Raw genomic sequence first — 12,431 nt, 5'->3', positions numbered from 1 at the left:
TTTAAGGAATCCCGTGCTGCAGATCTGGATTCACTTTCTTAATGTTCTGTTTATTGATTTTTAGGTTCTACACACACACACACACACACACAGAATCAGCATGAAATGAAATAGAAAATAACTGGTTTCTTTAAAATAGCCACGAAAAATAGATAAATACAGAGAGTGAACATTTATGTAATTTTAACAGAATAATAAAAAGTAACTGAGTACATTTACTCAAGTACTGTACTTAAGTAAAATATTTGTGTATTTTTTATTAAACTTGAGTATGTCCATTTTTCACTACATCTAAGAGGCAAATATTGTACTTTTTACTCCAGTGCAATTAGTTGTAAACTTGCAAGTTGCTAGTTACTTTGTAGATTTAGTACTTTCTTCCACCACTGGTTTGGAATGCAGAATGAAAAGAGAAGTATGGAGGCTTTTGATATGTCTGACACTGATTTGGCAGAGGAGTTGAATAAGCTCCAAGAGAGGGTTGAGGGATGGAAGGCTGACGAAGAGATGTCTCAGCCTTATCAAGGAGAGGAAAAGTCCTGACAGACCTGCCTGCGTTGGCGTACGCTCCTGAAAAGCTGTGCTAGACAACTAAATGACATTTAACCCATTAAGACCTGACGCTCGATTCTACAAATGTCGTCTAAATCCTAACAGTTTTCTGAAAAACCTAGGTTGCTATATCAGTGGTTCTCAAACCTTTTCATGTCAAGGACCCCCAAAATTTGATGTCGTTGGCTGCGGACCACCATCTCAAAATATTTTGCTCCAGGGACCCCCACAAGCAAGCCGCCCCTATAAGTGGGGTTGGGACACCGCATTAGTACACCCTTCGCTGTGCTGTGATTGGCTCATAATAGCACACCCCTCTACATTAGTACACCCCTAGCTGTACTGTGATTGGCTGACTCTATTGGCTGACTCTATTCAGCACTGTGATTGGCTAGTGAGACACATGATGAAATTAATAACCTATAATAACCTATAGGACTATGCACTTAAAAAAAATTTTTTTTTTCAAGTGAGCTTCTATCACTGTGATGACCACACCACCCACTTCACTGGGTGTGATTTTTTCATGTCAAGGACCCCAAAACGTATGTATTTGTCCGCGGACCCCCCCCCCCCCCCCCCCCCCCCATCTCAAAGTATTTTGTTCCAGGAACCCCCAGAACCAAAGATTTGAGTTAGAAATGTGTATATATGTATATATATATATATATATATATATATATATATATATATATATATATATATATATATATATATATATATATATATATACACTCATAGCTATATACTACAAGCTCATAGTGCTGCACTATGAGCTTGTATATTTTTTAATAGCCAAAGAAATCTAAAATGACACAGATGCGCTCCCAGATTGAATGGGTTAATTGCATTCAGCATCATAATCCTTGCCCATAAACTGCAGAAATATTGTAATTTGGATGACCAAACACAGAACAGAGAGCTGATGTGAATGTTTCTCTGTCTAGTACACTGTCATCTTCCACCGGGTCTCCTCAGGGCTGCATGTCTTTCTCTGCTTTTAGTCTTGTATAAAAATGACTGTCAGACTTATTATAAAGACAGGTACTGCAGTCAGCTTTTTGCACAATGAGGAACAGAGTGGACGTAGGAGAATTTGTCAGTTGCTGTGAACAGTAGGGCTGGGTAATATATCGATATCGTGATATGCGACTAGATATCGTAATATCGTGTTATGACATGTAAGTGTTATCTTTTCCTGGTTTTATACTTTAAAATTAAAAAAAATAATATATATACACCGGTATATATATTATTGGCCACCAGAGGTGGGGACTTGGACTCGAGACTCGACTTGACTTGAAGTCCCGATTTTGATGACTTTAGACTTGCTTGACCAAATCAAAAATAGACTTGGACTTGCTTGGGACTTGAATGCCAAAGACTTGAGACTTGACTTGACTTGAACGCTAAAGACTTGAGACTTGACTTGACTTGAGCCCTCTTGACTTGAAAATTCAAGTCTTCTCAAGTCACGTTCAAGTCACTTAAGCAAGCCAAAAATGTTTAAAAAGTGTGCATCAACTATAATGTTATTAGTCAGAAATCCCGGCCGTCAGTGACACCTAGTGTAGTGTTGCCAAAGCTGCTTATTTACCCTAACTTTTGGACAAAATTTTGCTTGTTTTTGGCTTGTTTTTGGAAGTCGGTTCGCTTGTTTCTCTCCCGATACTTGGCAACACTGGCCCACATGTTGCACGTTATCAAACAAACAACACACCGGCTTCACTCCTGCCGTCGCTGCTGGAACTGAAGCCAGGTGGAATAAAATGTCAACTCCAGCAGTTATAGCTTTCGGTTTTAAAGATCACAAGGTGTAGTCCATGAGCCAAGATTTCATTATCGAAAGAGTGGGCAAAACCAAACCTATATTAAATTGTTCATAGGGTCAATACGAGTAAATAAATATATGATAACCTCTCCACAGGAGTAGCTTTTTCATGGTTATCACACATTTTGTTATTTTCCCCATACGTACATGACAGGTGAAAAAATGACACAATTTAAAAGAGTTATCATAATGAAACTTCCTGAGTTGATTACTTACATGAAGACAATGATTTATTGTATTACAAGTTTCCTGAAATTTTATATTTAAATATGCAAATAGGCATTTAGTCCATGAGCCTGAGCCCCAAAATTGAGCCAGATATTGAATATTCCATAGTTAAAAATCTTTGACTCCAACATCTTAACAAAATGAAATAAGTATGTTGACTCTGGCTTTGTCCAATGTTCCAATGTTGATTCAGGAAAGGTATGCAAATTTGGGCATATTTTCCTAATGCATAATTTGCATATTTAAATATACGATTTCAGAAAACTTGTAATACGATAAATCATTGTCTTCATGTAAGTAATCAACTCAGGAAGTTTCATTATGATAACTCTTTTTTAAATTTTGTAATTTTTTCACCTGTCATGTACGTATGGGGAAAATAACAAAATGTGTGATAACCATGAAAAAGCTACTCCTGTGGAAAGGTTATCATATATTTATTTACTCGTATTGACCCTATGACCAATTTAATATAGGTTTGGTTTTGCCCACTCTTTCGATAATCATTGCTCAATTTTGGGGCTCTGGCTCATGGACTAGTGGAAGACAAGACGAGAAAAGCAGTATGCAAGGCAAGACCTATACTTCACATTAACATTACTGCGTGCTAAGTGCAAACTATAACCAGTGGTGGAAAGTAACTAAGTACATTTATTCAAGTACTTTACTTAAGTACAATTTTGACTTATTTTTTTACTTTGCTGAAGTATTTGCAATTTTCAGTACTGTTACTTCTACATTACAGTCATTTATTTTAGCAGACGCTTTTATCCAAAGCGACTTACAGTAAGTGCATTCAACATAGGTAGGGAACAAAACTACTAATCACCAGAAGTCTTAAGTGCATTTTCTGCAAAAACAAGCAACCAAGAGTATACCTAGCGCTAAGGTAAAAGTGCAATATATCAGCTACCCACTTCTACTCAACTACATATGAGAGGCAGATATTAGCCTACTTTTACTCCACTACAATTATTTGAAAACTTTAGGTACCAATTACTTTGTAGATTTTGGTTATTAATACAAAACATACATTGACCACTTCAGCGCTATATACATTTCCTCTTCTACCCCGGATTTGAACACGGTTTCCAGTGCAAGTGCTGAAATTTCACCATCATGATAATAGAGCCTGCCTGCTTGATCAGCAGATACACTGAATTTGTGTCAGATCCTGTGTCTAGGTGAGACATGGCCTTTGGGACTCGAAACAAAAGGTTAGGACTTGTTTGGGACTCGAAACAAAAGGTTAGGACTTGTGTGGGACTCGAACCAAAATGCTAAGGACTTGTGTGGGACTCGAAACAAAAAGCTGAGGACTTGGACTTGACTTGGGACTTGGCTGTGTTGACTTGGACTTGACTCGGGACTTGAGAGCAAAGACTTGAGACTCGACTTGGACTTGCAACATAGGGACTTTGTCCCACCTCTGTTGGCCACACACACACACACACACACACACACACACACACACACACACACACACACACACACACACACACACACACACACACACACACACACACACACACACACACACACACACACACACACACACACACACACACACACACACACACACACACACACACACACACACACACCCACCCACCCCCCTAGTGAACAGTCTTTCCAAGAATGTTCAAAGAGATGTTCATTGACATTCACAGGAGTCCTAACTACTTTGCTAGCTCCTGCCACCTGGTTGATACATTTACCTTTGATGCTAACACTGACCAAAGATCGATTTTGTTAAGGAAGCTCAGAATATGTAATGTTTGTGAAGTCTTTGCTGAAAGTGTCTTTGCTGAAAGTGTGATTCGTGTGAGTGTTTTAACATTTATTATCTGTTAGCCATCTCAGTGTGAACAACTATAACATACTGGGGAAAATTGCTTATGTGTGCTGTAAAGTCACTGGTGTAAATGTAAATGATCTTTGCCACCTGCACCAAGTCAGAGCCACAGAGAAAGCTTGGGTCATTATTGGACTCCCAGCTCACTTTACACAGTGAGTTTACTATGCTCCCCTCAGGGTGGAGGATGTAACACCCTAGAAGTGACACAGACAGATATACGAGGTCTTTTATTCCATCAGCTATTGGCTTTTCAAACCAAATGGGACTGTGCGGCTGTGCCTATCTATGGATGTGATGTGATGTTAACTTGCGTTAACTGTGTACTTGTGTTTATGAGTGTATGCATAGTGTATATGTACTGTGCAGTATATATTGAATTAATTTAAAAAAAATCAACTATTTGACACTATATTCACCCACAATGAGTCTTAAAGGTCTTGTAGATTTAACGCTCAATATTTTGATAGTAACCATTGTTGTTGAGTGCTTGTTCAGTAACAGGGGTCTCCACCTCTCTCCAACTCTTAAGCAACCGATAGAAAGATAATTTATCACAATTATCAGCATCAATGTTACAGTGTTCTACTTCCAATTTTGTCTTCTCATTTTCTTTTGTTTCATCACTTACATATGCACTCGTTTATGCTGTATGAGTACTCTCTCTAGCCTGACACTCAGCCTGAATTTTCATTTCGTTTCACTCCATTATTCAGTCTGAAAGCCCTCTCAATGCAGCCGATTTCTGAGATGGGGGCGTGACCAAAGTGGGACTCTTTGGCAATTGGTTCAAACTGGATTATCCCGATCCCGATTCGTCGTACAGATATTCAACCGAGAAACACCCGCCTTCGACAGCGTCACCAGACCCTGAATGCGAGGCAAACGATTCAGGGGGTGGAGCCAGGCTACACTCTCTCCTGTTTGGATAGAATTGGTATCCTGACCCAAGAATATATTTTCCGTTTACTAAAGAGCTGGAGAGACAGGGAGACCCCTGATACTGAACAAACACTCTATGATTACTATGAGAATATAGAGTTATTCAACACCTGATTCAACAAAAGAATATCACTTAATACATCCTCTTTAACCATTCAATCCGGGAACACATCTGTCATTTTAGATTTCTTTGGCTATTCAAAAATCATGAATGTTTTGGCAAATCTTTGAATATATATATTTCAAAGCGAACCGTTAGGATTTAGAAAAGTGGCCTCAGGTCTTAATGGGTTAACAGATGCATGCAGCGGTGAATTGTGGGACACTTACCCTCTCGCCCATCAGACCCTGCTCGCCGATGTTTCCAGGAGGACCGGTGGGCCCCTGTCAGCCAGAGAAATAAGACAGTAAAGCGACTGAGGCTCAAACACACAGACCGACCGCATTGAAATCATTCTGTCTTTTACTGAAAGCTGTTGTTGAAAAGAAACAGAATTGTACCTTCTCTCCACGTTCGCCAGCCAGTCCCCACTCCCCCACCTTCCCTGGTGGACCCTGTCACAATACAATGATCACAGCTCAGATAGTTGATATGCATTATCAGTTTATACATATAATAGTCAATAGAAATAATATATGTAACCACATGAACCCTAGCATTCCTATTCTAGAGAAAACAAAGAAATAATAATAAGCAGATCTATAAGGCTGTTCATGCCACTACTGCGAAAACGGCCGGGCAAGCTCAAGGCTTTACAATCCGCAATATCAAACACCCAATTTCTACCCGGCTGCCATCAGACTGTTAAAACAAGACATGAACATATCTTGTTCTTCCCTCATGTTGGTTTAGTCTCCCTATTTTCCATTAACCCCTCATGTAGATTAAGTTCACGCTTCCCTATGCTGATTTACCTGGCGTGGTTTCACCTGAGGTGGTTTTAACCATGTGAAATATGTATGTTTTTTTTTTGCCTTTCCATGTTACACAAACTGGTCTTGAAACAGTACTTGCTGCACACAGCACCGAAGGTAGCGGCTTAACCCATTCAATGCTAGACAGCCGCGCTATGAGCTTGTATATCTGCTATTTTTGAATATCCGAGTATAAAATAATGGTAAAGCAAAGCAAAGTTTGTTGTTTACCCAGGGTGTCGGACTAAGTACGAAACTTGACTTGGTTATAGCTGGATCGAATGGGTTAAAGCCAGGAAGTACAGGTGTTCATTTTCATGTTCACCCAAAAATCTCCCCATGACCGGGGAGATTTTTTGAGGCGCAGTCTTCCAAGTGGCCAAATCTGGTATTGTAAGTTCGGGTCGGTTGGGCACCACACTACATGAACGAGCGAAAAGGGTTTCGACCAATGGGCTCGACTCAAAGGCTCGCGCACGGAAGTGGTTTGTGACGTAGACACATAAAGGACACTACTGCTTATGCAAATGAGCCTCATGATGTCATCAAAACAGCATGCCCAAAGGGCAATGCACAAATTAATTGAAATGAATGGCTGGGAATCTTAGGTCTGTACTCTAGTTTTTATATAACTCTATGGTTCACCCCCAGTGAGTCAGCGAATCACTATAACTTTTAGCACAACTTCGGTGTTGTTTCAAAGACACACAGTAGACAGCTCAGTGTCATATCGGAGTGATTGGAACAGATAACGTTTCAAGTTGTGATGGTAGTCAAGACTCAAACTCACCTTCAAGCCCATCTCTCCTAGCGGCCCCATTGTACCCGGTGGCCCCACTGGTCCCTGGAAAGAGGAAGACAATCAAAAGCCTGTCCTCTCTAAAATGCAGTTTCAAAATCCCCAAGCAGTGTCTTTGTAAATGACACTCAAGGAAAAGAAAGATGTGAAAGGGGAAGAAACCGTGTGGATTTGTGGAGATAAGTTGATCAAGAGATGGCTGAGAGCTATGCTAGCCCCCGGGCCAGATTCCCTCAGAACAAGTCTGCCAAAAGCTTCTGTGAGTGATCGAAACAGGCCTGCTGTTACAGAGACTCACTCGGGCTACAACAAAGCTGTCTCTCGAGTAAGGAGGTGGTATAAATCAAAAAATACTCTTTTCTTTGAGTCCAAGACTTGGACAGAGGGTGGAAAAGCGGATTAGGTGCCTTCAGGCTGTTCTGACCACCAGGGGATGGCTTTCCAGTCGGTAATTTAATCCATTAAGACCGGGAACGCATCTATGTCATTTTAAGATTTCTTTGGCTATTCAAAAATAGCAGACATACAAGCTCATAGCGCGGCACCGAGTGCCACGCTATGAGCTTATATATCTGCTATTTTTGAAAAAAAATCGTGAAAACGCTTTAAAAATATATATATTTGCACACATTTTCACGATAAAAAAATAAATAGCAGATCTACAAGCTGCCACGCTATGAGCTTATATATATATGCTATTTTTGATAAGTCAAAGAAATCTAAAATGACAGAGATGCGTTTCCGGTCTTAATGAGTTAAGATGGGGCAAACTGAAGATACATAGTTCATATCTAAGAAAAATGAGAAGAACCTAAACAGCAGGTGCTAGAGAGCTCCGTATCGCTAAAGTAACCCTGTAGTTTCCATCTGTTCCCTGGATTCAGCCTCTGAGACCTGCTGCCACCCACCAGTATTAAGAAAACTCTTTTTAAACCAAAGAGAGAGAGGAAGGTCCCAGAAAGGTCTGCAGCAACGATGCGGAGAAGGAAGAGAGTAATTGTCATCCACGCACAGGTCTCTTACTGGGGGGATTCTAAAAATGGCAGCCAAAATGAGCAACTGTCATATACAGTAGCTAGGGCAGGGGTAATTAACCAAAAATGTACAAAACCGATATTTATAACCAATATCCGACTTAAACTTTCTCATGTAAGTTAATCGAATAGCTTTTTTGTCTTTCTTTCTTATATCAACAAATCAACACGAAAACAAGTGTCAGTATCATGTCAGTATCATGGTCCTGACATGATACTGACTTCATACTGACGTGATACTGACTTCATACTGACGTGATACTGACCGTGATACTGACCGTGATACTGACCATGATACTGACATGATACTGACATGATACTGACCATGATACTGACCATGATACTGACATGATACTGACATGATACTGACATGATACTGACATGATACTGACCATGATACTGACCATGATACTGACCATGATACTGACATGATACTGACCATGATACTGACATGATACTGACCATGATACTGACCATGATACTGACATGATACTGACCATGATACTGACATGATACTGACCATGATACTGACATGATACTGACCATGATACTGACCATGATACTGACCATGATACTGACATGATACTGACATGATACTGACATGATACTGACCATGATACTGACCATGATACTGACCATGATACTGACATGATACTGACATGATACTGACATGATACTGACCATGATACTGACCATGATACTGACATGATACTGACCATGATACTGACATGATACTGACCATGATACTGACATGATACTGACCATGATACTGACCATGATACTGACATGATACTGACCATGATACTGACATGATACTGACATGATACTGAACATGATACTGACATGATACTGACACGATACTGAACACGATACTGACACGATACTGACACGATACTGACACGATACTGACACGATACTGACATGATACTGACACGATACTGACATGATACTGAACACGATACTGACACGATACTGGCATGATACTGAACACGATACTGACACGATACTGACATGATACTGACCATGATACTGTCATGATACTGACATGATACTGACATGATACTGAACACGATACTGAACACGATACTGACATGATACTGACCATGATACTGTCATGATACTGACATGATACTGACATGATACTGAACACGATACTGACACGATACTGACACGATACTGACACGATACTGACATGATACTGACATGATACTGAACACGATACTGACATGATACTGACATGATACTGACCATGATACTGAACACGATACTGACATGATACTGACATGATACTGAACACGATACTGACATGATACTGACATGATACTGACATGATACTGACCATGATACTGAACACGATACTGACATGATACTGACCAAATTAACCACCTACTGTATATCATACTTTGTCGTACACTGGGTGGTGTGCAAAAATAGTGAAACTAGCCGATCTACAAGCTCACAGCGCGTCGCATCACAATGCATTATAAGCTTGTAGATTTGCTATTTTCCAAATCGTTCATTAACCGCAATCGAGGTGAAAGGTTGAAATAATCGTGATATCGATTTGAAGTCATATCGCCCAGCCCTACGTGTAGCCGTGTTACTCACTGGCTCTCCTGCGATTCCTTTGGCTCCCGGAGGCCCTGAAGGTCCATGGATACCCTGTAAATAAGAACAGTCCTTTATAATACACTGCTACTATTCATTATACACAGAGAACTCTGAAGTGCTACAACACCCGCTAGAATAACAGTGCACCACACGACTCTCTCTTATCCTTTGCTATAACGTCTATTCCCCCAAAATGTGTCCACCCCGAAATCAAAACTGACCTAAAAGAGACCTCTGTTAGCCCCAATCACTTACTGGAAATCCCTTAGGCCCTGCTTCACCTGGCTCGCCAATCTTTCCCTTGAGCAAAACAACACACAACAGGAATAACTTACAAACAGAGTCACATCTGAGAAACACAGGCACGTAATCGTAATAGGCTCTATTCACAGCAGCCATATTATGAAGACATTCACAGGTGTTGCCAATGATACTAAAAAAAGCTCTGTTCCATTCTGGTCGAACAGAGTCAGGGTGCTGATATTGTACATGTTGGCTCACTGGAAACACTCTGCTACACCAGTGGGTCTACAGTTGGGGTCCAGGGACCCTCATGGGCTTCCAAATGGCCCCTTACAGGTGTGTAACTCTGAGAGTGTACAAATGGAACCAAATGGACCCGTAAGGGTCCATTTGGTTCCATTTGTACACTCTCAAGAGTTATGGGGCTCGTGGAAACCACTGTGTTACACTAAATGGAACAGAGACTTCATTAGTATCATTGGTAACACCTGTGAAGGAAGTGATAATATGGCTGCTGTGCATAGAGCCTATTAGATCGACACTATTGTTTACTGTTATAAATGGAGAGGTGCACAAAAGCTTAAAACTCCATACCATCTCGCCAGGGAAGCCCAATTTTCCTGGCGGTCCATCGGGGCCCTGCAAGGGTCACGTTCAAAACACACAGGATTTCAGAATTCACACATTTCAAGGATTTTCCTACTGTAAGAACTACAGAACCAGCAACATAAAGTTTAGCACTCTTTTGATTGAAGGTTCTGTTGTTGGATTTAAAAGTTGCCCTTATAACATCCTTAGACATAACAAAAAATATTATAGACTTATTATAGACTTATTATAGACGTGACGGTTTTCAAAATGTTTGTCCCCTCACAAAAACGTATATAATCAAAGTAAATAATGATTCTGAACAGAGCTGGCCGAGGTCCTGATCTTATTGCAAACTTTTACATCTTGACCCTTTCCTTACCTTCAGTCCTGCAGACCCTTTATGGCCCACTGGGCCTTCAAGACCCCTCGGACCCTGTGGAAAACAAAGAAAGTAGTGACGCACGTGTTTGGAATAATCAGTTATTGTACTGGCACAATGGCACCATTGTATGAAATATGAGAACAGTGGGTTGTTGGGCACAATCCCTGTCTTGTATATATCCTTTGGTAGACCTGGGCAAATACTAGCATTCCAATGTCTCAATTAGGTATCATGGTTTAGGTACAGTGTAAGTAATAACAGTAATTGTAATAGTGTCTTAATGTGAAAGAACAGCTATTCACTATGTATGACTGCAGATTAGTTTTATTTGAAATTAAATTGAATTTGTTGTGTTATTTGTTAATTGCTGCTAAAATGCTAAAAGGGGAGGAGTGTAATAGAGTGTCTTCATGTGAAAGAACAGCTACTGATTAGGAACATTGTTTGCACCTGTGCTGATATCCGATATCCCCTCCACTGTGCTGCCTGTGTCGGTTTATATGTGAAGTCTACCAGTAAAGACCTATGTTTGAAAGCTCACCCAAGTTAGCCTCGCGTGGCCAGACTATATCACTGCGTGGATATGAGTCTTCTATGAGGACGTTTATTTCCAAGGGGCGGGATCAAAAATGTCTCGGCACGCAATCGGTTAGACCTACAACCAACTACCAATTACAGTCTCCCAGATTTGAATAATGGGCTCTGATTGGTCACCCCAGACTTCGGGAGCAGGAAATGGATTCACAACGGAGCGGTCCCAGACCCAAATCGCAGAGGGCAATATATATTTTTTTGCACTGGCAAATTCGTCTGGCTCCAGGCTACACCCAAGTGTGGTTATTGAGTGTCACCAGTATATTACAGTAATTCATGAATTAGTCGATCAATTTAACTCAGAGAGTGTACAAATGAAATCATGGTTCCCTTTGTACACTCTCTGAGTTAAATGAACACTGAGGATTTTACTGTGTAACCGTGACCATTGGAAAGACACCGCTTAGAATTGCGGCCACTTTGCAAATAGTAATCATTTCCAAAATAGATCCACAGTACAGTATATTACACTGTAATGCTTTGTTTCATCTTCTTTCCGTGACCATACACACAGTGGCACTGTGGCATTCAGCCACGCCACACTGGGGACATTGTGACATAGGTTTTGAAAAGGTCACGGGTGGGTGGGAGACCTATAGATGACTCATCCTTGCCTCTCAGGTCAGACCCAACTGTCAGCCTGGTCTGGTAGCATTATACAAATGAGTGTTATTTTAAAGTTGTTGTTTTTTTACGTGCTGTATGTACAGTACAGTTGGGGGCGGCAGTGGCTCAGTAAGGTTCGTAAGGTTCCTGCTTCGATCCCCGGCTTAGCGTCGAAGTGTCCTTGAGCAAGACACTGAACCGGCGAACCCCCTAACTGTTTCCGGTGAGCGGGGATGTGCCGTGCATGG

General features: G+C 40.8%; 1 protein-coding gene across 2 annotated transcripts in view; it reads right to left on the bottom strand.

The window, feature by feature from the left end:
- The window catches only part of col27a1b (collagen, type XXVII, alpha 1b), a 132,422-nt gene that overhangs the window by 39,219 nt on the left and 80,772 nt on the right, over positions 1-12,431 (bottom strand). For both annotated transcript variants that reach the window (XM_084054968.1, XM_084054969.1), the window contains 7 exons: positions 10,981-11,034; positions 10,605-10,649; positions 10,023-10,067; positions 9,765-9,818; positions 7,114-7,167; positions 5,910-5,963; positions 5,739-5,792 (listed from right to left, as the gene is read on the bottom strand). In XM_084054968.1, the coding sequence (XP_083911094.1) occupies positions 5,739-5,792; positions 5,910-5,963; positions 7,114-7,167; positions 9,765-9,818; positions 10,023-10,067; positions 10,605-10,649; positions 10,981-11,034 (360 nt within the window). The remainder of the gene's footprint in view (positions 1-5,738; positions 5,793-5,909; positions 5,964-7,113; positions 7,168-9,764; positions 9,819-10,022; positions 10,068-10,604; positions 10,650-10,980; positions 11,035-12,431) is intronic.

The sequence above is a fragment of the Gymnoscopelus microlampas genome (genome assembly GCF_963454915.1).
Source record: "Gymnoscopelus microlampas genome assembly, chromosome: 4".
Classification (NCBI taxonomy): Eukaryota; Metazoa; Chordata; class Actinopteri; order Myctophiformes; family Myctophidae; genus Gymnoscopelus; species Gymnoscopelus microlampas.
The sequence above is the reverse complement of the archived record's forward strand: the minus strand, read 5'-3'. Positions and strand labels throughout refer to the sequence as shown.